Source organism: Grampus griseus (genome assembly GCF_964374135.1).
Source record: "Grampus griseus genome assembly, chromosome: 5".
In the NCBI taxonomy this organism is placed as follows: Eukaryota; Metazoa; Chordata; class Mammalia; order Artiodactyla; family Delphinidae; genus Grampus; species Grampus griseus.
In genome coordinates this window covers 14118085-14144690 of record NC_138998.1, presented here as the reverse complement: position 1 = coordinate 14144690, position 26606 = coordinate 14118085, and the positions used below count along the sequence as shown (strand labels likewise).

The window sequence follows — 26606 nt, the reverse complement described above, 5'->3', positions numbered from 1 at the left end:
TCGTTTATAAAAATGATAATCAATAAAGAAAATGTTGTTTGCCAGTCTAGTCACATATTCTCTAAGAAAGGAATAAATAATTTACAGTGAGGGTGTCAGAAATGGCAGTACCTCCACACTGGATACAATTTTGTCCAATCTTTGGAATCAAAAGTTCTCCTTCCTCTTCTCTTCCCTCAGGTATGCACTCTGTATCTAATCCAGCTGGCTGAGCCTTACTCAGGACTAAGGTACCAGCAGAAAGGATATTAAAAAGCTCTCAATAAAAAATGTCATGATATTTTCTTACAAAGAGTGGAAAAATGGATCCATCTCATTCTACCAGGAACTGCAAACAATAGAAAATCGCCTTGCCTTTGAGAAAGCAGTGTTCATTCTAACTAGAGAAATCCCTGCATCTGACAGAGCCAAAACATCCAAAACCATAATAATACATTATTGAAATCTCATGCCTGCAAATGTACTAATTCTGTTAAATCAAAATTTCAAATATCAAGCTGTACATGTCGATTATTAATTTCTAGGTTATTTTTATTGGTATTCACATACCTTTTTCTTTTATTCAGGAAACCCAAACAAGTTCTTGGTAAAACCAATCTTTAATCGTTTCCCTAATGCTGACAAAACTAATTTGATTTGTGGATTAGCCTCTCTTATTCAACTTTTTGTGCAATCATTCCCTGAAGACTTATTTGCAAAGGTTCTCAAAGAAGTATTTTTTTATATGGATTACTATTTGAAAATGTGCATTAAAAAAATAAAAGAAAATAAAACCTACAATAAGCAGTCCTTAAAGCCTGCCGCAGTTTGAAAGATAAATTTAACAACATACCTGTGTCTGGTTAACTGTAGGCATCAGTGAATGTAAGGGTATAATAAGAAACCTGTCTGAAAATTAAAAAGAAAATTAAACTTTAAGACAAATACTTGCAGAAAAGCTCCATCAAAAAATATGGAACAGGGACTTCCCTGGTGGCGCAGTGGTTAAGAATCCGCCCGCCAATGCAGGGCACATGGGTTTGAGCCCTGGTCTGGGAAGATCCCACATGCCGTGGAGCAACTAAGCCCGTGCCCCACAACTACTGAGCCTGCGCTCTAGAGCCTGTGAGCCACAACTACTGAAGCCTGCGCACCTAGAGCCTGTGCTCTGCAACAAGAGAAGCCATCGCAACGAGAAGCCCGCATACCGCAAGGAAGAGTAGCCCCGGCTCTCCGCAACTAGAGAAAGCCCACGCGCAATACGAAGACCCAACGCAGCCAATAAATAAATTTATTAAAAAAAATATATATATGGAACAATGAATTCAGATGCTAAGCCACCTGATAATCAGACCAACTTTATTCTTTTTATGTTCTTGTTAATATTTTTTTGTTAATTCTAAATTCCTAAAGAATGCTTAAAAAAGTTGGAAGCTCTCTTTTCAAATTATATTAAAAAAATCATTAACTCCATTCCCACCACTAACTGAAGACCAAAGGTTTTGCTTAATATGGATGAATATGTTTGTAGACTTTGGGTAATCCTACTTTAATCATACAAAGAATAAATTTTTAAAGCAAATTACTTACTAAATTTCCATGTCCTACTTAAAAATAATTGAATAGCACTGGTTAAATGTAATACATTCCAAAAGTGACCCACATTAAAAAAAAAATTGTTAGGAATATAAGAAGTTTTAACTTTCAAAATGAAGTTGCTCAAGCCCATTCATGATTATTAGCCAATAGACAGAAAGTTTGATGTAATACAGTAATGGGAAGGATAGAATGTTAAGGAAGCAAGGGTAAATTTCAGTTAGATATAGTTACCAAAGTGCAACCTGACTTACATCTCCAGCAAGAGTGTCCAAATGACCCCTAGATAGCTGTATTTCCCCCAGATAAAGAACTGTTGTTATTCAAAGGAGACATGGTGCTCCCCCATAGACTCTCTATGACCCCTCTGAACTTAAAAAGCAGTAAAATGCTGTCAAACAATTGGTATTGCTAAAAAAGAATGCTCTTAATTACTTGTCTCTGTGACATGATATGAAATACATCAACTCTAAATACTTAACTCGAATTGAACCAAGCCTTCAGATATAACTTCCAGTTTGCAAGGGAACAGAGGTAAGAGAGGATCAAATGAAATGATACCGTAAAGATTCAGACAGTTCCAGAATGTTGCAGACCTAGTCTTTTCCACTATGGGTAAAGTAAGGAGAGGATGGGAGTGATGTTCTAGAACTACAGTAAACAATCTATCAGTCTGACTTTTTCTATAGTCTGAGCAAGCTAGCTGTGAAAGACACTTTAGGGGAAAAAAAATGGGAAAATCTGATTATAGACGATTATCAGATGATGTTAACGATTAGGTATGTTAAATTTTTGAAAGATTTCCTTTAAAAGAAATTAAGCTGGTGGTGGAAGTATAAATTAATACCTCCATCCTTGAGAATAATTCAATTAGAAAGTTAATCAAGTCAATTATAATAATGTATATTACACCCTTTCCCCCACTCCCCCCAAAATGATCTTCCCTGCATTTTTCTAGAAAAATATATACACATCCATATTTTTAAAAACGAAAAGTAGATCATACAATAGTGTTTATGACGGGGGAAGGAGAGGCCAAAATTGGAAGGTTCAGCCAAAAAAGTATTCCAATTGTTTAAAAAAATAATTTGGTTGTATAGTTCAATCATGGCTATACTTTTTCTATAGAGAAAGATTATCAATGACAAGGAGAAGAGAAAGCAGTATTTCATTAGAGAGGAATCATGGTGATCAGATAAAAATATTTTTCCGGCTAGAGAATAAATAATTATAATTATAAATAATTTTAAATTATTAATAAATTTTAAATTATTAATAATTACAAATAATTTTAATTATAGAGAATCCTTGAGGGCATTACCATGATGGGATTTAACAAAGAATAAAAAATATTTTAGCCAATAAAATTAGATCAAGATATTTTTTAGTGTTCTGTAAAAATAAAATGTATCAAAAGCACTTCAACAGAGTAAGGTTAGGAAGTATATTCAGAACTATAAAATACTAAATAGAATTTGCTTTGCTAAAGTTAATGACGACTCCTGAAAAAGCTTTAACTGAATTTCATAGGAGAAAAATGTTCCCATGCATTTCTCTAAGATGTAAACATGCTGTTAAACAATCAGAATCACCTAAGGACTTTTTTTTTTAAATTCAGATGTTCAGGTCACATTCTAATATTCTGGGATGTGGGTATCTGCATTTTAATGAAGTGCCATGGGTGACTCTGCTGTATAGGCAGCTGAGAAATAGTGGACTAACGGATAAATTCAAACTTCTGCCCAACTAAATGCAGAAGTGAGTGAAAAACAAAAACTTCAAAGCTAACATCTTAACTTTATGAACTCAATTTTATTAGGCAAATTTAGGAAGAGAGGAAAAATAGTCTCACCATAACACTAAATAAGGAACTTCACTACGTACCTACCATCTTCATCTCTGACGTAGAACTTCCAAGAAAAAAAAAAAAAAGAAAAAAGTAAGATCCAACTTTTGAAAAAACCCAACCTGGACTAAGACCACCAAGCTCAAATGAAAGAAAATAACCAGGCTACATATGATTCAAGTACCACTCTTGGAATTACAATAAAATGCATTTCTATAATACCTGATTTAAACATCACTTGTGACATCAAGAGATCATGTAAAGTGCTGATATTGTCCCAACCTGGTAGAAAGACCAATATTGCACCATCCTATATGGAGGGGAAAGAACCATTACAAAGGATCACATAACAAAATACACTAAGTACAATTCTGTGCACAATTAAGTCTTCATTAAAATTATACTAGCTCAAGATAACTTTAGTTACCAATTATAACTAAAGAACATAAGTTCACTTTTTAAAAATAGGATTTATAATCCAGACATTTCACTTGTTTAGTCTTTTCTTCCAACAGGTCAAATGCCTAAATCTTTGGTATTTTGAAATTCCTATTTCTGGTGTCAAAAGCCATTTCTTCTATAGGTTATTATTTTTTTTATAGCATTTAAGAAAATTTTTTTCATGGCCTTGATACAAAAATAAAATTGAAATTATATTTCAATTTTGAAACTTAAAAACAAAACTAACCTCTTCTTCCAAAACAATGTATCGAATAAGGGCAGCAATCAAATTCAGATCAACTTTATCATCATCCATCATTCCTATAACATCTATAGTGCTTGGAGAATACCTGTCAAAGTCAAATAGAAAGCCATGAAATACTTGATAGTTTCCTGAAGTTTAACTTGCTATAAAATTTTATAATTAACTCAATCTGCAAATGGGAAAACATAATCAATAAATAGGAAAGAATTACTGGGATTATGATAGTGTTTACAAGTCAAATCAGTATTCAGCTAGAATGAGACTTGCAATGCTATCCTTAAATGCGTACGAAATCAAGACAATCCTGCTTTTTGTTTTAGTCATTTAGCCACCGTGTTCACTTTCAAACAAAACAGACTTACCTTTTTCGCAATTCCCTTACATAACCTGGCCAGCGTTCTTTATAGATTGCTTCTTTTTCTTCTTTTTCTTGTCTATTTACATGCCCTTGCATGAAACCCCTCTTAAACTGGGATCTGTGTTCTTTTTGTTCTGGAACATATCTAAAATAAAAACATTCTTAAATAGCTTCATTTTTTTGAAACTCTGGTTTTAGCTAATATTCAATATCTCTATTTTACATTTAGGATTTTAAAAAGAAACTTTAAAGAACATCTTCACTATCCTTTCTAGTGAATGCTAGTTAAACATAAATTTACTGCCAAGTATTAACATATAAAATGACATTTTAGATAAAAATCATTCTTCTCTATCAAAGTATATAAACTTCTAGATCATCTTCAGCAATAAAAATTTAAAAATAACTAGAGTAACTTCCATCTTTAAGTTTGAATTTGCTTTTAAATCAAAAGTTAACATTAATGTAAGTCTAAAATAAGTTAATGATTGCCTAGAAGACTCAGATTTTGAATATAGGAGGTTTCCAAACCTGAGTGCACATAAGAATCCCCTGGGGAGTTTGTAAAATAGACTCCTATATCCTATATTGTGATTTGGATTCAGTAGGTCTGGCTGGGGTCTGCTAATCCAGGAATTTTAATTAGTGCCCCAGGAGATTCAGACAGTTTAGAGATCTACAGACCCATGCTTGAGAACTACTTAGTTCTGCTCAGTCTCACAGACATAGTAACAGCAGAGCGAGAATCAGCATTCCAGTCTCTTACGTGTCAGTCCAGTGCTATGCTTTGACGCCACCATGCTGCAGTGACTGCTAAAAACAGAGGGCACATCTGCCCAAGAATGTCACCTACCATAAGTGGGTTCTCAGAGGCATGGGAGTAGAGAGGGACAAAGATAAATGAACCTACACTTTAACCCCAAAGCCTCTCAGAGTTCACCTGGAGGAGAGCATCTAGATGGAATGGGCCATTTGGAGCATGGGCTTCGTGAGTCAGACAGAATGGGACTGATGTCCCTGCTCTGCCATTGACTAGCTGTGTGACCTTGGGCAAGGTATAAACCTCTGGTCTTTAGTTTCCTTATTTGAGAGACGAATACTCTTTTAACAGTATTGTATGAGAATTAAAAAAACAAAAGTGATAAAGCACAGTGCCTGACACATAGCAGACACCCCAAAAGTATTAATCAATCCCCTTCCCTATTCAGTACCTGTGACCCAGGATTCCCCTAAGTCTTCGATACATATAGAGGCACCAACGTGAGGTAGGACAACCTGAGACAGAGATTAGTCTAGTCAGCAGGATGGACCCACAGTTGGCTCCCTTCCCAGCAATTCCAAAAACAGAGGTAACCTTTAACCCCCCTCCCCAAGAACCCAATCACAACCCTCCGTAACACCTCACCTACTTTCTTCCTTACTTCCCTGTAGTGCAGCTCTTCTTCTGGGAAAGGAACAGCTGGGGCCTCTGCTGAAAACTTCTATCCAATGACCACCCTACTTCACCTCCCCTCTTAGGCTGGCTAAAGAATGACAAGTGCACAGATACCATCCTTTTGCTTCAAGAGACTCCCCTTCGCTACCATTCCTTGTACATTCCCTGCCTTATGGGGACCTTAAGAAAGCAATCCATCTTTATGTAATTTTAGATTACTGATCCCTGGAACTTTGTTTTTATTGTCAAGCTGTTGCCTATTATTATCTTAGAAAACAACTGGTAAATGTGCTATGGTAGGAAATGGGACACATGGTAGAAAGTGGAATTGAGGAGGGAGAGCATAAAAATGTATAAGCATTGATGATAAAACCAGAGCATGGAAGACCAACATACACTTTCACTTTCATATGTTCCTCCCTGACATACACACTTCCCTCTTTGCTACACTGATTTCACTACTTTCCTGACTTATCCAGCCTATCCCTGCTTTATAAACTCATTTCCAATGTACTCTCACTTCCCCAGAACAGGTCAATCACACCTTAGAGTAATAGCTTGTATGTCTCCCTATCTAGATATAAGTTCTGAGGGTGTGTAATGAGTCTTTCACTTGTTTTATGCTCAGATCTTAGTGCACAGTGCAAGCCATAAAGTTTAAAAAATATCTGTTAAATAAAGTCCACTCAAAAGCTGACTTTTCTCCATGTGAAATATGCAGCAGGATCTTTGTTCTCACCTTCCCACTATCACTTCCTGATTTTCTCCTTTAACAAGTAAGCTGTGGAATCTTGAAAAAAAATCTCAGCACAAATGTTTCTACATCTGTCCATATATTTTTCAGATGTTTACTACAGGCCAGGCACTATACTATGCACTAGTCACAAAGATGAACAGGACAAAATCCTCGACCTTGAAAATTTGAAATCTAGTGCAAGAGGCAAATATAAAAAGATACATTACATGGCAATAAGTGTTACAAGAGATATGATAGAAGTGCTCTGGGAGTCTTGTTGAGAAGGTAACTCACTCTGTGAGAGGTATCAGAGAATGCTTAATGGGCAATGAAGCTGGAATTTGTTCTTACATAACAGTTTATAGATGAAAAGATGAAGAAGGTGGCAAACGTAGCTCTAAAAGGAGGAAATAGCACATAACAAAGCATAAAGTCATGAAAGGGCACAAGATGGCAGACTAGAGAATAGTGCATTTAGGATGGGCAGACCATGGGATGCATGAGGCTAGAAAGAGAGGACAGGGCCAGACTGTAAAAGAGCCTTGGGGTGACAGGCTAAGGAACTGGAACCTGATCCTACGGGGCTGTGCTTTCCCAGCCCTTCCTCATCAAGGAATACTAACATAATTTTGTACGGCTCCTCGAGAAGCCTGCTAGCAGCTAATGACCAGTGCTGAGGGGATCAATAACTTGGGCCTACCAGCTGAGGTGCTCTGCTACAGGCCATGACACACCAATAAAGGTTCCTCAATCAGTTTTCAAAAAGAAATCTAAGGGGCATGCCCTGGGGGAGAAAGCTCCCATGACCAGATTTGTTTGGAAAATAGATAGCAGCAGTTGTAAGAGTGAAGACCACAGTGCCAAGAGAGGAACTATTATATTAACACAGGAGAGATAATAAGGACCTTAAGTAGAAGAAATAAAAATGAGAAGGTATGTTGAAGGAGAAAGCTCTCAGGGTTTTTGAGGGGCAGAGTGGGATGGCATATAGAATGACTTAGAGTAGTTTGGTTACTGAGCATGTAAAGCAGTTAACATATCCTGGTATATAACTGCTTGATAAACACCAGCTCTTTTGATTTACAGCTTAGACAACTGGGTGGAGGATAACAGGAGTAACCATTATAATAAGGCATACTAAGCAACACAGACTGCTTTAATTTTTTGGTGGAAGCATGGCGGGAATCAAATATAAGATCATGATTTTTGTTTGAAAAATGTGGGGTTCAAGAAATCTGTGGTACTGCAATGCTGTTGAGTATAGAGTTAGATAAGTTTAGAATTCAGGAAGAGCTTCAGTTCTGAAGCTGTAGTTCTGCAAGCTACTGGAAAATAGTTCTGAAAATTTGGAACTATGGTCATGGAAAAAAGATTTAACAGTGAAATAAAAGGCTGAGAAAAGTATAAGTGAGAACTCTAGGGGGAAATCATATTTAAAGGGTGGGGAATAGAAGCCAGCAAAAGAGAATGAATACCAGGTAGGAGAACCAGAAGAGAGGTTCAGTGCTAAAGACAGAGTTCCCAAACTTTACTGCCCAGGGGTCCTTAAACAACACTGACACTTAGCTACCAGCCTAGACTCTGTAATATAATTACGGTATGAAGTGTGAATGTGGGTTTTAAAAAGCTCCAGGTCATTTTAATGTGCAACCAAGTTTGGGAATCCCTGATTTAAGGAAAAACAATGTTTTAGAGATGAGTTTGAAACAGTTTTAAGGGTGAGTTTCTGAGACTAAAGTTTGACAAAATGGTGACATGTTAGTATTTTTAATCTCTTTTAGTTCCTAATATTTACTTACCTTGTTTTTTCAATTATATCTTCCAAAAGATACTCCACAACCGGAAAAGTAAAACCAGGTATATGTATCATTGGACAGTTACCTATCATGGTAGATAAAACATAAATCTGTACTTGAATGTTCAAAAAAAACCCCAAAAATAACTCAACAGACTGTAAATAGGACAATGACTCCATTAGTTTTAACTTCAGAAAGTGGTCCTGACACTTTTACAGCTCTACCTTATTTTTCCATATCTAATTTAATAAAACCAGCAGTCTAGTGTTCACTCAGTACCGATTTACTGTTACCAAACTGTACACACATCTCACAGTTCTACAAAGTAACCCAGAATACCAAAAAATAGAGTATTTTAAGTTGGATTCAAGACCTATTAAGTCTACTTCTCTTCATCATTAGCCAAGATGGTGCCACCAGAACCTAAGTTTTAGTGAAATCTACATGAGAAACGTAACCCCTGTGGTATCCAGAATTACAGAAAGAAGAAACGTAGTTAAAGCAAGACCTGACCAAATATTAAACTGTTGCTTACTATTTTAGAATCATTAGTTAAAAAATAAGTCTTAGTATTGTTATTTAAATGCTATTTAGGGTTTTTGTATCGAACAAAATAAACCATATACACTGTAAACAAAGGCCAACACTGTAGACACATATCAAAGTATCTGAGGTGGCACCAAACTTTGCCTCTGACTTGCATAAGTTTACTCAAAGTTAGTTCTGGATTTCTCATCAAAAAGGACTGAGACAGAGACAAAGACAAAGTATAATATGCTCAACTAATCTCACAAGGCTTTGAGGGTCAACCGGGCTGAATATAAACACATTATAGTTCTATTCCATTTTAATTCCCTTTTCTCCTTGCCCCAACAATTTAAGCAGGAGACAGTAAGGCATAACTTTAAAAGAATGTACTCTGCAGCTAGTCAAATTTAGTTTCTTTTTTTATATTTTGGCCACTCTGTGCAGCTTGTGGGATCTTAGTTCCCTGACCAGGGACTGAACCCAGGCCCCAGAAGTGAAAGCACTGAGTCCTAACGGCTGGACTGCCAGGGAATTCCCTCAAATTTAGTTTCAAATCATCTTGACTCTCTGTTAAGTATGCAACCTTGGGTAAGCTACTTAACTACTCTGAGGCTGTTTCCTTATCTGTAAAAATAAGAATAGCACCTACTTCACAAGGTATTATGAGGACTGATGAAGACATGCCAAATACACTACCTGGCACATTGAAGGTATTCCACAGTGGTTGCTAGTTATTACTGTTATTAGCAAACTGCCACCCTAGCCTGTGATATTACATAAAAGCCACAGAAGAATCACAAAAAGTTTATAAAATTATTCAAATCTGTGGTTTGACTTCATTGATGTCACCTTAATTATCTGGTGGAAGCACCAAAAGGCTACATGTCTTCACTATAAGAACAGAGATGATGCCACATTTTTAAAAAACAGGCCCAATTTCTCTGAGACTAGAGGGTAGATGAATATTCAAATAAAATGAACTGCTAAACATTTATTTTGACTACTCTGTACCTAGCACTATATTGGTTTTCTTTAGAAAACTGTTTCTAAATTCAATGGCTTTGTGATAACTTTCTAAAGTAACAACCATAAATTTTACTCACCAAAATATTCTGAAAATTTCTCAGCATTCAATGTTGCACTCATCAAAACTATTTTCAGGTCAGGTCGATAATTGAGAAGATCTTTAACAACAGTCATTAAAACATCTGACTGTAGATTTCTCTCATGGATTTCATCAAGCACGATATGACTAACACTGGACAAATGCCTAAAGCAGAAGTGTAAAGTTCGTTACTCAGCACAAAATTCAAAAACAGAATCATTTTACTTTTCCATAAATTAATAAAATCCAATTTCCTAATTACATCTTCTGATAACATTTAACTAAATGTCCTGAGTTGAAACATACTCACGGGTCTGACTGAAGCCACTGAAGGATAATTCCTGTCGTACAATATAAGATAGAACCCTGTTTCCTTGGCAACCGACTGTGAATGAAAGATGAGAGTTAATTCTTGGTTTTCTTTACTAATAAATTACTTAAGTACTACAAAAGTTTAAAAAAATATCTTCAATTTAAAAAATTTTTTTCAGTTTTAATGAAAAACTTCATACTTAAATTTTAGTTACTGGAACCCTTACAATGATACAGTAATGAGACATACTAGCTTCAAGTTCATTATACATTATTTCTGTTATGATACTATGTTAATTTCTTTTTAAAAGCAAAAGTGCTACCATTCAGAAAAAGACCAAATATTTAGGGAACTAAACTTCTGTTCAGTGATTAGAAAATCAATTCATTTAAAAAGGTAAATGGAATCTTGACCTGCAGAGAAGGACTAAAGAAATACAGTGGAATGGGATAGGGGGTTAAAGACACAAAACTAAATTCAGTCAGTCAGTGGCTGCATGGTGGTATCAAAATATACAGGAGGTCAACTCCTTTTCAGGGTGAGTGATGGTCTACTAACATATAACCAGGAAAAATGTTATCTTTCTAACCATTCCATAATGTAAAAGACATCTTAAAATGGCAATCCAAATCTGAATTTGGGTTAAAAAAATGATTTTGTGGGTTGCAAGCCTCATATGTTGCAGTTACTTTAAATGTTAATTCTAATAGCAATAATCAGCATAAAAATAGGGGAAAGATCTTTCTTTTGGATCTCTAATTTCAAAGTTTCACTAAAATCTACCTGTAAACAAGTGAACATTCTTTACCTCTGGAGACGAATTTGGTATCCGGTACTATTACCATTGCCACAAGATTCTGCCCTTTCTGCAGCCACTCTCTCTGCAACCTTTAATTAAAATAAAGTACAGTTACAAAGAAAACATCTCCTTTACAGTAAATATCGTGAACGCCTATGAAAATCTGGTTGCTGAAACACTATCCATTAGATTTTCAGAATTAAAAAAATAGAAACAGATATTAAAATCTGAGGTATCTAAAATTGTGTCCCTTAAGAGCTGAAGACTACCTGCTTCTTATGTTTACTTATCATTTCCTCTGAAATTCTCCCTCATAACTATTTTCAAAGCAACTTTCTATAAATCCTCTCTTTGTCTTTTTTTAAAAAAGTTGGAAATCGTAATCTAAACTTGTAAAACTTGTATATAATTTGAGGGTAAACATACGTTGATACTATTTTTCATTTGTTTCTTTTTCGTAGAGATTGGTAGGCTTAACTTCTAGTTCTTGGTTATGTTCTTAAAGTTATGGCTGCCAAAGATAAGCTCTAGACAGATGAAATCTTATAATCCAACACTGATTTGTAGAACTAAAAGTAACCAACAGTCATCTAGTGACAGAACAGTGATTTATGAGGTTAGAAATAGAAAATGACATGATTAGTTTTTAAGAAATAATACTTCAGAAGGAAAAGTTTTCAATCGTTCTATCCCATATAAACTGACTTGGACCATTACTTCACTTTCTGCTACTGATTAAACTGCCCATTCAAATACCAACGGATCTTAGAAAAATAAGCAAAGAAATAACCTAATTTGCATTTCTCCTTACTGTCAATATATACACTCATATATTAGTGAAAATGATAAGATTAGATTGTTAACTTAAGTCAGGCTATATAACAGTGTTATGACAAAAATGGCTTACTTTTCACCATTCTATGAACCTATGCCATTTCTAGGAATATCGTCCTCCCATAAAGACTGCTGCTTTACTTTTTTAAAAATAGTATCTTAGAAACCATAGTTTAAAACGTATATAGTAGCTCCTACAAAACAATGCTATAATTGGTAATGCAGTTCCTGACCAGATTCTGTATTAAATGACTTAGAGATGTAATAAATAGTACTATCATAAAACCAAATACAAACATAAATCTTCGTAATTTAAATTTACACACAGAATTCCATAACACTGAAATAAATGTACTATATACAATGAATGTTGTAAGAAACCCCAAACATTTTTAAAGAACATATAACTCATATATTTAACTAGGTCATCTAACTAAACAAAAAAAATGTTATTTGTAATAAACATGTACTTATACCTGCTTAATGATAAACCTGAAACAATGCCTTATTTTTTTATGATAAATTCCCTCTTACTGAATTGCATTAAAACGTCAGAAATACAGCTACCGCCACTCAGTGTACTTATATACTGAAAAAAACAATCAGAGAGTGCCGAAAATAATATTGAATGAATCAGGGAGTAAAATGTAAAGCATCTAATGATGCAGATTATTTGAAGCTCCTAATCAATTCTATAAACATGATCAATTTTTTGTTCTTTTACTTTTATACTGAAAATTGTCTGGATCTTTAATTTATCTTGACTCCTAAACATCTATTATCACTAACAGAGAGAGGTTAATTTTTTGGGCTTTACTACCAAATACTTGTTAACCAAATTTTGCTTTTATAGCAACATATCTTAAACCTAATAAAAAATCACCCCAACCTTCAAAATCAGTAAGTTCTAGCAGGACTACATAGGAGAACAGAAAACAAAGTGGGGAATTTTAAAAAGTGAGAGATTACTTACTGAAATGGCACTAATTCTTCTTGGCTGAGTACAAACTATCCTGCATGCAGATCCTTTTCCTCTTTCAATGTAGTTATCCAAAATGAACTGAGTAACTTGAGTGGTTTTTCCACAACCAGTTTCACCACTTACTACTGTTACCTGATGGTTATCGATCATATTTACCAATTCCTATTTCAAAAGGGAAAATAAGTGAAGAACATCACATGTTGACTAAGTCTGAAAAGATAGTTACCAAAATCCTACCAAACTGAAGGTAATTGTTTTTAACAAGCATATTAATACTTTTAAAATTCTGTTATATGCAATGCTGGCAGTTTGGATATCTGGATCTACCAGTTTTCAAGAGATAAGAAGCACCAAATTATAAAAAGAACAGAGCCATGGCTCTGTTAATGAAAAACACACTGACAAGAACAAGAAGAGACAGGTTATAAACCCATACATAAGAATTAACATAAATTAAAAAGAATGGTGACATGTGGGGCTACTGAGTACAAGGCAAATCCCCTGATACCTAAAAAACTACTAGGAACATTAAGGATTTATATCATAAATCATAAATATGGCTTTGTCTGCAGGACAAGTTTTGTATACTGTTTTCAAGAACAAGGAAGAGTATAATTTAAGACGACTCCCTTTCAAATAATTAAAATAAAGACAAGTTTTAAATACCTAAATCAAATGACTAAAATTCAGATATCTAGAAAACTGCCTACTTGGGAAAGATCTTCTTTCTTTTAAGGTTTAGATAAACACGAGTATTTTTTTTTTTTTTTTTTTGCAGTATGCGGGCCTCTCACTGTTGTGGCCTCTCCCGTCGTGGAGCACAGGCTCCGGACGCACAGGCCCAGCGGCCATGGCTCACGGGCCCAGCTGCTCCGCGGCATGTGGTATCTTCCCGGACCGGGGCACGAACCCACGTCCCCTGCATCGGCAGGAGGACTCTCAACCACTGCGCAACCAGGGAAGCCCCAACACGAGTATTTTTAAAGTAATATTCACCATACTAACAAAACCATCCCACTACTTCAAAGGGGTGTCATGAGGTATCTTTATCTATGAAACAATCTAACATGAAAACCCACCATTTAAAAATTTCTTATCTATTCTACCACCTCATATATATCAGAACAGGTTCCAAGTTTGAACACTGAAATTACAGGTGGCAAGTACTGAGAAGTAGAATGTGATTCATTCATTCAACAAATATTTACTGGGGGTCTATAGAATGTTAGGCACTGTTCTGAGTCAAGAGGTACATAGTGAACAAAATAGACTCTGTCCTCAAGAACTTACACTGCTAGGAGGGGAAGATACACATGTCAGGTGGTAGTAAGTGCTATAAAAAGGAAAGAAAAATAAAGGAAGGTTGAGAAGTCAGAGAAGGATAGGAGACTATATTATTCTACACAGGATGATTGTATAAGGAAACATAATAAGTTAATTAAAGCACTGTATTTTCAGCAGTGCCCCAATTTTAATTAAAATATTTGATCTCAAATTAAGAGCAAGGGTTATTTATCCAAAGCAACTTACAAGTGAAAATTCTATTTTTAAACTCAAGGACATATAAATATGAGAAAACTTCAGGAAAATTGTTTCAGAACTGTTTTTTTTTTTTTTTAAGTCCTTCAACAATTCAAAGGAATAAAATGAACTTCCAAGAATATCCTTTAGGGAACGGTTCATTAATTTATATTTCTTCTTGATATAGAGCTTTAAAAAAATGTATTTAAACATTTTGCAAATCAAATTAAATAGTGTATATTTATTTTACCTTTTGCATTCCATATGAAGGCAGCTTTTCCCTGAAATGCTGAAATTAAAAAAAAAGTTTTTAATTTTTTTACAAAAGAAATGTAATCAAATTATAATCCTGGTAAACAGAATATATCATAGATACATATGTTAAGAGTGCAAAAGTATTACCTCACAGCTTATGTGAGGTGTCAAGACTTAAAAAAAAGAATTTTTATAAAAAAGAACTAAGGAACTTAGCAATGAGATTATAAGCTGTCTGAGAACAGGGAATGTCTTATTTAGTCTTTGGTAAACACAGGAGAATGACAGGCATCTAGAAAGTGGAAAATTAATGTTTAAAAAAATTATAACTGAAAGAAAAATATGGCATATTACCAAGGATTAAAAAATTGAGCTCTTAAACACACCTAAATTCTAGACTTGGTTTTGTTACGAGCTGTGCAACCATAGATACGTCACTTAACCTAAGATTCTTTTTCCTCCTCTGTAACAGACATGCGTAATCTCTTGTACAGGGCTGTTGAGAGGTTCAAATGACATAGTACATGTGAAGCTTTTACAACAGTGCCTGACCAAAAGGAAGACCACCAACTGTTTTTGTTTTGCACATTTCTTCTAACTTTCTCTGAACTAGATCAATTACTCATCTTCAATAATATTTGAGTTCTGTCCTCCATACAAAGCAGAGACAGTAGCTAACTCTTCTTGTTCCTAAGGGTATAAGACAACTAAAATATTCTGAATTAATACATCTTGAAAACTCCTGTCCCCAAATCATATTTTCACTCAAAAGGCATCAAAGAGCTACACAATTTGGTCCTGGATAACCTCAGCTGATCTGTTCTAATGAGGATATCCAACCTGCAGTGATAGTCAATAGATCCTTTCTTTCCTACAGGAGATGTGATAATCTGCCTTTCTCAAAAATGGCAGTACATATTTGCATATTCAAGACATAGCCCTCAGAATTGCCTCAGTATTTTCTCTTAAAAAAAAAGTGAACGTTTTATTACATCTCTTTTAGAATATTCATAAAGCATTCAATTTTATGTTTTAACAGGAAAGGACTTTAAAATATCTTGCCTAGCAGGAAAAGAAAATACTGGAAAAACTCAGGAGAATTTCAGAATTTAAAGACACCTCTGTCTTTAAAGTGTTGGTGAACGTAAGCACATCATATAACTTTTGAGGAATTTAATTTTAACATCTGTAAAACGAAAGAGTTGGATTAGATGTTCTAAAAGAAAAAACTTTACAATTCTAACCACCCTTGTCTCTTATGACATCTCACTAAAATGGCCTAGAAATGTTAAACTTAAGTGTGATTTTTTTTTCATCTGCACTACCATTTCTCAGATATTTCTTCTTGTCACCATATATATAAACTATTGTAGATGAGATAGGCTACTTATGTGTAATTCCATTCCCACTACTTTTCTGTACTATAAGGGGGAAAAAAATTCCCAGAGGATGGCTTGTTGAGCAATCTCACTGATTTATATCAGGCAACTACCTCTAACCATAAATACATTTTTATCAAGTGTCAGAAGAGATGACAAGTAAAAATTTTTTCCCCATCTTGCTTTCCATTACCTGCATTTCAATATACCGAAGGTCAGTTTTTTTCTTTTGTAAATCTTCCAATAATTGTTGGTCTAAAGTTACATCTGGTTCATTTTCTTGCAAGAGATATTCAGAATCGCGGTCAATATATTTGTCCCTGATTCTAAATGGTCTCTTTTCTTGATTTATCAATTTTTTTTCCTGATCCTCAACTTTCTTTACTGAGTTTGGTTTGTTCTCAGCAGGAGCTTCAGTCCCATATCTATTTTGACAAAATAAAAAAATGATAAAGATTGAATGAAGAGCCACTCAAGCCCTGAAACAAAATAATATATGTTGTTTAATGATTTCAAAGTCATCAAAATCAAAAGCCTTTATTCTTTTCTCTTAGTAGAGCAATTTGAAAATACTTAGATTCTTATAATGAACTCAATTTTTTTTCCACCCTACAAATAAGACACTGCCAGACAGGTTATTCCTTGTGGTAGTTAAGAAAATAAAAATCCACCCAATAGTAATTCCTCCATTGCAAAGACTCACAGTGTTTCTCTTTATCAAGTTTTCTGAGCCATGTTTTATTTCACAACTTCATTTTCCTGCCACCCTTTCTGAGCTATAAGTGGGATGCTACATTACACAGTCCCAGAGAAACTACTTCTAATTTGCCCCTGATGATACAGTTCCTATGATTTTCCTAAAACAGCAGTAATTTAACTTCTTACAGATCTCCTCCACAAGAAAATTCCGGAAATACAAAGATGATGGGTAGGAAGAACTGAGTAATAACTTCATCAACATCCTATATAGACAATTCCTACCATTTAGATCTCCTGTGGGAATAAATATGCCACCTAAATTTTTAAATATTTCACCAAATTTGCTCAATCTACATAAGAAAAAAGATTACTTTGAGGCTAAATTTCACTTATAGAAGAGCCTAAAGATGTTATTTTTATTATCTTTTTTTTCCGGCCAGTGCTCTGAAAGAAGTGTCACTCTTTGTTCATCTTTAAAAGAATACTTTTTGTTTTACCCGTGATCTTCAGGAGCAAACCAGGATATTTGTGCTTCCGAATCTTTATCATTCTTAGCCTGCACAGAATGTAGCAGCTGCACAATTTGTTCTTCTCGACGTTCATCCATATGTACCACAGCTCTCTATTTTGTGCAAAGAAAAAGCATCCTCATCAGGGTGAGAAAGCATGTGCAAAATTATTTGACGACTAAAACAATAAAGGCAAAGTAACATGCGTTCAACAAACATATATAAAAGAAAGTTAAAGTCACCCCACACTTGCTCTCTAGACCCTTTTCTACTATATGTCTATAAAATTAGCTTTACTATTACTGGCAAAGAAATCATATTTACATCACTTATTAAAACTTTGGTTCCCTTACTTCCTACCCTTGCATAATACTAATTGTTACAATCTTTTCCTTATCTTAAATTTTAAAAGATACTCACAATTAAACTTATTAAAACCCAAATGTTCTGGTAAAAACAAAAGTTAAAAACTGCAAATACTATTTTGGCTGCAACGAGCATTTTAAGAGCATTTAATCTCTTACATTATGAGGAGGAGTAAATTAGGAAGTAAGAAGGCTGAGCTCAGAGGGAATAAATAAAATGATCAGTGCTCATGAAAATAATATTCCAAACGATGCAGTTACCTCAGAGAATGAGATTTACTTAAAAACACCAGAGAAAATATGAGTTAGATTGTTTTCTTAGTATAGAATACATGGAAGAGAAAATATGAGGTACACTGTACACAGTAAGAATAAGAACTTTTAAAGACTGCCCTTTTATAATTGCAAATTATGATTAGCTGAATTATAAGTAAACACAGTAAGTAAAAAAGAAGAGTGCATAGATTTTTTTTTTCCCAGGTGTGCAGACAGGAAAGATGGCCAAGTTATTGAATGAAAAAAGCCAGATGCAGAAAACACGTGCAACGGGATCTTGCTTTCACTACTATTAATTTTTAAAAAGGTTATTCTCTTTTCATATTCTATGCCTTTTGCAGTATTTCTTCAAGATATAATTCTGGCACATAGTACATACCCCTGAGAAGTCTATCAAATGCATGGATGTATCTAGCTTTTTGAATGAGCATATATGACTTTTGTGTTAAACCATTTTTCTCTTTAAAGAAGTAAAACACACACAAAAAGAATACACCGAGATCTCCAGGGAATTCCATAAGACTTCTGCTGATAAATTATTAAAGGATTTACTAAAAGCATCATTATGCTCATACACTTAAAAAGTCCAATACAGCAAAACTCCAGCTGATAAGAAAGCATTAGGAAATTACAAACTGCAGCAAAACCGATTTACTGACAGACACAAAAGTCCAAAATTGTAAGTCACAAAGAGAAAAACAGATCAATATGATACAAAAAGACTTTTTTTCAACACCCGTGTGGCTGACAGGGTTTTGGTGCTCCAGCCAGGTGTGAGGCCTGTGCCTGAGGTGGGAGAGCCAAGTTCAAGACACTGGTCCACTAGAGACCTCCCAGCTTCACGTAATATCAAACAGCAAAAGCTCTCCCAGAGATCTCCATCTCAACTCTTAAGACCCAGCTCCACCCAACGACCAGCAAGCTACAGTGCTGGACACCCTATGCCAAACATCTAGCAAGACAGGAACACAAACCCACCCATTGGCAGAGAGACTGCCTAAAATCATAAAGAGGTAACAGACACCCCAAAACACACCACCGTACATGGACCTGCCACCAGAAAGACAAGATCCAGCCTCATTCACCAGAACACAGGCACTAGGCACCTCCACCAGGAAGCCTACACAACCCACTGAACCACCCTTAGTCACTGGGGACAGACACCAAAAACAATGGGAACTATGAACCTGCAGCCTGTGAATAGGAGACCCCAAACACAGTAAGTTAAGCAAAACAAGAAGACAGAGAAACACACAGCAGATGAAGGAGCAAGGTAAAAACCCACCAGACCAAAAAAATGAAGAGGAAATACTCTACCTGAAAAAGAGTTCAGAGTAATGAGAGTAAAGATGATACAAAATCTTGGCAATAGAGCAAAGAAAATACAAGAAACGTTTAACAAGGACCCGGAAGAACTAAAGCCCAAACAAACGAACACAATAAATGAAATTAAAAATTCTCTAGAAGGAATCCACAGTAGAATAACTGAGGCAGAAAAATGGATAAGTTACCTGGAAGATAAAATGGTGGAAATAACTACTGCAGAGCAGAATAAAGAAAAAAGAATGAAAAGAACTGAGGACAGTCTCAGAGACCTCTGGGACAACATTAAACTCACCAACATTTGAATTATAGGGGTCCCAGAAGAAGAAGAGAAAAAGAAAGGGACTGAGAAAATATTTGAAGAGATTATAGTTGAAAACTTCCTTAATATGGGAAAGGAAATAGACAATCAAGTCCAGGAAGCACAGAGAGTCCTACACAGGATAAATCCAAGGAGAAACATGCCAAGACACATATTAATCAAACTATCAAAAATTAAATTCAAAGAAAAAATATTAAAAGCAGCAAGAGAAAAGCAAAAAATAACATACAAGGGAATCCCCATAAGGTTAACAGCTGATTATTTCAACAGAAACTCTGCAGGCCAGAAGGGAGTGGCAGGACATATTTAAAGTGATGAAAGGGAAAAACCTACAACCAAGATTTCTCTACCCAGCAAGTATCTCATTCAGATTCTACAGAGAAATTAAAACCTTTACAGACAAGCTAAGAGAATTCAGCACCACCAAACCAGCTCCACAACAAATGCTAGAGGAACTTCTCGAGGCAGGAAACACAGGAGAAGGAAAAGACCTACAATAAGAAACCCAAAACAATTAAGAAAATGGTAATAGGAACATACATGTCGATAATTACCTTAAATGTAAATGGATTAAACGCTCCAACCAAAAGACACAGACTGGCTGAATGGATACAAAAACAAGACCTGTATATATGCTGTCTACAAGAGACCCACTTCAGACCTAGTGACATACAGACTGAAAGTGAGGGGATGGAAAAACATTTTCCATGCAAATGGGAATCAAAAGAAAGCTGGAGTAGCAGTTCTCGTATCAGACAAAATAGACTTTAAAATAAAGACTATTGCAAGAGACAAAGAAGGACACTACATAATGATTAAGGGATCAATCCAAGAAGAAAATATAACAATTGTAAATATTTATGCACCCAACATAGGAGCACCTCAATACATAAGGCAAATACTAACATATAAAAGGAGAAATCGACAGTAACACAATCACAGAAGGGGACTTTACTAATGGACAGATCATCCAAAATGAAAATAAATAAGGAAACACAAGCTTTAAATGATACATTAAACAAGATGATACATTAAACAAGATGGATTTAATTGATATGCATAGGACATTCCATCCAAAATAAACAACAGAATAGACTTTCAACAGACATTCTATCCAAAAAACAACAGAATACACTTTCTTCTCAAGTGCTCATGGAACATTCTCCAGGATAGATCATATCTTGGGTCACAAATCAAGCCTCGGTAAATTTAGAAAAATGAAATCGTATCAAGTATTTTTTCTGACCACAATGCTATGAGACTAGATATCAATTACAGGAAAAAATCTGTCAAAAATACAAACACATGGAGAGTAAACAATACACTACTTAACAACCAAGAAATCACTGAAGAAATCAAGGAGGAAATCAAAAAATACCTACAAACAAATGACAATGAAAACACAACGACCCAGCATTGGGGACCTTGAAGATGGCGGAAGAGTAAGACGCGGAGATCACCTTCCTCCCCACAGATACACCAGAAATACATCTACACGTGGAACAACTCCTACAGAACACCTACTGAAGGCTGGCAGAAGACCTCAGACCTCCCAAAAGGCAAGAAACTCCCCACGTACCTGGGTAGGGCAAAAGAAGAAAAAAAAGAAAGAAAAAACAGAGACAAAAGAATAGGGACGGCACCTGCACCAGTAGGAGGGAGCTGTGAAGGAGGAAAAGTTTCCACACACTAGGAAGCCCCTTCGCGGGCGGAGACTGTGGGAGGCGGAGGGGGGGAGCTTCGAAGCTGCGGAGGAGTGCATAGCAACGGGTGCGGAGGGCAAAGCGGGGAGATTCCCGCACAGAAGATCGGTGCCGACTGGCACTCACCAGCCCAAGAGGCTTGTCTGCTCACCCGCCGAGGCGGGCGGGGCTGCGAGCTGAGGCTCGGGTTTCGGTTTTGGACGGAGCGTAGGGAGAGGACTGGGGTTGGCGGCTTGAACATAGCCTGAAGGGGTTGGTGCACCACGGCTAGCCGGGAGGGAGTCCGGGGAAAAGTCTGCACCTGCCGAAGAGGCAAGAAACTTTTTCTTCCCTCTTTGTTTCCTGGTGCGTGAGGAGAGGGGTTTAAGAACGCTGCTTAAAGGAACTCCAGAGACGGGCACGAGCCGCGGCTAAAAGCGCAAACCCCAGAGACGGGCACGAGCCGCGGCTAAAAGCGCGGACCCCAGAGACGGGCGCGAGCCGCGGCTAAAAGCGCGGACCCCAGAGGCGGGCGGGAGACGTTAAGGCTGCTGCTGCCGCCACCAAGGGGCCTGTGTGCGAGCACAGGTCACTCTCCACACCCCTCTTCCGCGGAGCCTGTGCAGCCCGCCACTGCCAGGTTCCCGGGATCCAGGGACAACTTCCCCGGGAGAACGCACGGCACGGCGGGCCTCAGGCTGGTGCAAAGTCACGTCCCTCACTCCATGCCCCTCCGTCCCCGCCGGCCTCAGTACGCCAGAGCCCCCGAATCAGCGGCTCCTTTAACCCCATCCTGTCTGAGCAAAAAACAGACGCCCTCCAGCGAACTACACGCAGAGGCAGGGCCAAATCCAAAGCTGAGCCCCTGTGAGCTGTGAGAACAAAGAAGAGAAAGGGAAGTCTCTCCCAGCAGCCTCAGAAGCAGCGGATTAAAGCTCCACAATCAACTTGATATACCCTGCATCTGTGGAATACCTGAATAGACAACCAAGCATCCCAAATTAAGGAAGTGGACTTTAGGAGCAAGATCTATGATTTTTTTCCCTATTTCTTTTTGTGAATGTGTATGTGTATGCTTCTGTGTGAGATCTTGTCTGTATAGTCTTGCTTCCACCATTTGTCCTAGGGTTCTATCCGTCCATGGTTTTTTTTTTAAATTTTTTTCTTAATAATCAATTTTAATAACGTTACTATACTTTACCTTCGTTCTTTCTTTCTTTCCTTCCTTCCTTCCCTCCTTTAGACAACGAATCATCCAAAATTGAGGAGGTGGTCTCTGACAGCAAGATTTATTATTTTTCCCCCTTCACCTCTTTTAGTGAGGGTGTATGTGTATGCTTCTGTGTAAGCTTTTGTCCGTATAGCTTTGCTTCCAACATTTGTCCTAAGGTTCTATCCGTCCTTTTTTTTTTTCTAAATAAGAATTTTTTAATTCAATAACTTTATTATACTTTATTTTATTTTTACTGTATCTTCTTTCTTTCCCTCCTTCCTTCCTTCCTCCCTCCCTCCCTCCTTTCTTTCCTTCTTTGCTTCTTTCTTTCTTTCTTCCTTCCTTCCCTTCTTTCTTTCCTCATACTTCTACTAATTCCCTCTACTTTTTCTCCCTTTTATTCTGAGCCGTGTGGATGAAAGGCTCTTGGTGCTGCAGCCAGGAGTCACTGCTGTGCCTCTGAGGTAGGAGAGCCAACTTCAGGACACTGGTCAACAAGAGACCTCCCAGCTCCACATAATAGCAAACGGCGAAAATCTCCCAGACCTCCATCTTAACACCAGCACCCAGCTTCACTCAACGACCAGCAAGCCACAGTGCTGGACAACCTATGGCAAACAACTAGCAAAACAGGAACACAACCCCACCCATTAGCAGAGAGGCTGCCTAAAATCATAATAAGGCCACAGACACCCCAAAACACACCACCAGACGTGAACCTGCCCACTAGAGAGACAAGATCCAGCCTCATCCACCACAACACAGGCACTAGTCCCCTCCACCAGGAAGCCTACACAACCCACTGAACCAACCTTAGCCACTGGAGACAGACATCTAAAACAGCGGGAACTACGAACCTGCAGTCTGCAAAAAGGAGACCCCAAGCACAGTAAGATAAGCAAAATGAGAAGACAGAAAAACACACAGCAGATAAAAGAGCAAGATAAAAATGCACCAGACCTAACAAATGAAGAGGAAATAGCCAGTCTACCTGAAAAAGAATTCAGAATAATGATAGTAAGGATAATCCGAAATCTTGGAAATAGAATGGACAAAATGCAAGAAACAGTTAACAAGGACCTAGAAGAAATAAAGATGAAACAAGCAACGATGAACAACACAATAAATGAAATTAAAAGTACTCTAGATGGGATCAATAGCAGAATAACTGAGGCAGAAGAACGGATAAGTGACCTGGAAGATAAAATAGTGGAAATAACTACTGCAGAGCAGAATAAAGAAAAAAGAATGAAAAGAACTGAGGACAGTCTCAGAGACCTCTGGGACAACATTAAACACATCAACATTCGAATTATAGGGGTTCCAGAAGAAGAAGAGAAAAAGAAAGGGACTGAGAAAATATTTGAAAAGATTATAGTTGAAAACCTCCCTAATATGGGAAAGGAAATAGTTAATCAAGTCCAGGAAGCACAGAGAATCCCATACAGGATAAATACAAGGAGAAATACGCCAAGACACATATTAATCAAACTGTCAAAAATTAAATACAAAGAAAGCATATTAAAAGCAGCAAGAGAAAAACAACAAATAACACATAAGGGAATCCCCATAAAGTTAACAGCTGATCTTTCAGCAGAAACTCTGCAAGCCAAAAGGGACTGGCCGGACATACTGAAAGTGATGAAGGAGAAAAACCTGAAGCCAAGACTACTCTACCCAGCAAGGATCTCACTCAGATTTGATGGAGAAATTAAAACCTTTACAGACAAGCAAAAGCTGAGTGAGTTCAGCACCACCAAACCAGCTTTACAACAAATGCTAAAGGATCTTCTCTAGGCAAGAAACACAAGAGAAGGAAAAGACCTATAATAACGAACCCAAAACAATTTAGAAAATGGGAATAGGAACATACATATCAATAATTACCTTAAATGTAAATGGACTAAATGCTCCCACCAAAAGACACAGATTAGCTGAATGGATACAAAAACAAGACCCTTATATATGCTGTCTACAAGAGACCCACTTCAGACCTAGAGACACATACAGACTGAAAGTAAGGGGATGGAAAAAGATATTCCATGCAAATGGAAACCAAAAGAAAGCTGGAGTAGCAATTCTCATATCAGACAAAATAGACTTTAAAATAAGGACTATTAAAAGAGACAAAAAAGGACACTACATAACGATCAAGGGATCGATCCAAGAAGAAGATATAAGAATTGTAAATATTTATGCACCCAACATAGGAGCACCTCAATACATAAGGCAAATACTAACAGCCATAAAAGGGGAAATCGACAGTAACACATTCATAGTAGGGGACTTAAACACCCCACTTTCACCCATGGACAGATCATCCAAAATGAAAATAAATAAGGAAACACAAGCTTTAAATGATACATTAAACAAGATGGACTTAATTGATATTTATAGGACACTCCATCCAAAAACAACAGAACACACATTTTTCTCAAGTGCTCATGGAACATTCTCCAGGATAGATCATATCTTGGGTCACAAATCAAGCCTTGGTAAATTTAAGAAAATTGAAATTGTATCAAGTATCTTTTCCCACCACAACACCATGAGACTAGATATCAATTACAGGAAAAGATCTGTAAAAAATACAAACACATGGAGGCTAAACAATACACTACTTAATAATGAAGTGATCACTGAAGAAATCAAAGAGGAAATCAAAAAATACCTAGAAACAAATGACAATGGAGACACAACAACCCAAAACCTGTGGGATGCAGCAAAAGCAGTTCTAAGAGGGAAGTTTATAGCAATACAAGCCCACCTTAAGAAGCAGGAAACATCTCGAATAAACAACCTAACCTTGCACCTCAAGCAATTAGAGAAAGAAGAACAAAAAAACCCCAAAGCTAGCAGAAGGAAAGAAATCATAAAAATCAGATCAGAAATAAATGAAAAAGAAATGAAGGAAACGATAGCAAAGATCAATAAAACTAAAAGCTGGTTCTTTGAGAAGATAAACAAAATAGATAAACCATTAGCCAGACTCATCAAGAAAAAAAGGGAGAAGACTCAAATCAATAGAATTAGAAATGAAAAAGGAGAGGTAACAACTGACACTGCAGAAATAAAAAAGATCATGAGAGATTACTACAAGCAACTCTATGTCAACAAAATGGACAATCTGGAAGAAATGGACAAATTCTTAGAAATGCACAACCTGCCAAGACTGAATCAGGAAGAAACAGAAAATATGAACAGACCAATCACAAGCACTGAAATTGAAACTGTGATTAAAAATCTTCCAACAAACAAAAGCCCAGGACCAGATGTCTTCACAGGCGAATTCTATCAAACATTTAGAGAAGAGCTAACACCTATCCTTCTCAAACTCTTCCAAAATATAGCAGAGGGAGGAACACTCCCAAACTCCTTCTACAAGGCCACCATCACCTTGATATCAAAACCAGACAAGGATGTCACAAAGAAAGAAAACTACAGGCCAATATCACTGATGTACATTGATGCAAAAATCCTCAACAAAATACTAGCAAACAGAATCCAACAGCACATTAAACGGATCATACACCATGATCAAGTGGGGTTTATTCCAGGAATGCAAGGATTCTTCAATATACGCAAATCTATCAATGTGATAAACCATATTAACAAATTGAAGGAGAAAAACCATATGATCATCTCAATAGATGCAGAGAAAGCTTTTGACAAAATTCAATACCCATTTATGATAAAAACCCTGCAGAAAGTAGGCATAGAGGGAACTTTCCTCAACATAATAAAGGCCATATATGACAAGCCCACAGCAAACATCATCCTCAATGGTGAAAAACTGAAAGCATTTCCACTAAGATCAGGAACAAGACAAGGTTGCCCACTCTCACCACTCTTATTCAACATAGTTTTGGAAGTTTTAGCCACAGCAATCAGAGAAGAAAAGGAAATAAAAGGAATCCAAATCGGAAAAGAAGAAGTAAAGCTGTCACTGTTTGCAGATGACATGATCCTATACATAGAGAATCCTAAAGATGCTACCAGAAAACTACTAGAGCTAATCAATGAATTTGGTAAAGTGGCAGGATACAAAA

The 26606-nt window shown here is 36.5% G+C and overlaps 1 protein-coding gene across 2 annotated transcripts in view; it reads right to left on the bottom strand.

The window, feature by feature from the left end:
• Positions 1–26606, bottom strand: part of DHX36 (DEAH-box helicase 36) — a 58441-nt gene that overhangs the window by 20089 nt on the left and 11746 nt on the right. Inside the window, exons 2-13 of one of the 2 annotated variants that reach the window (XM_082654519.1) lie at positions 17365–17489; positions 16362–16593; positions 14785–14823; positions 13005–13175; positions 11207–11286; positions 10396–10470; positions 10084–10250; positions 8456–8537; positions 4490–4630; positions 4110–4212; positions 3644–3731; positions 833–888 (exon numbers count right to left, since the gene is read on the bottom strand). In XM_082654519.1, coding sequence (XP_082510645.1) covers positions 833–888; positions 3644–3731; positions 4110–4212; positions 4490–4630; positions 8456–8537; positions 10084–10250; positions 10396–10470; positions 11207–11286; positions 13005–13175; positions 14785–14823; positions 16362–16593; positions 17365–17489 — 1359 coding nt within the window. The remainder of the gene's footprint in view (positions 1–832; positions 889–3643; positions 3732–4109; positions 4213–4489; positions 4631–8455; positions 8538–10083; positions 10251–10395; positions 10471–11206; positions 11287–13004; positions 13176–14784; positions 14824–16361; positions 16594–17364; positions 17490–26606) is intronic. The other variant, XM_082654520.1, reaches the window with a different exon arrangement.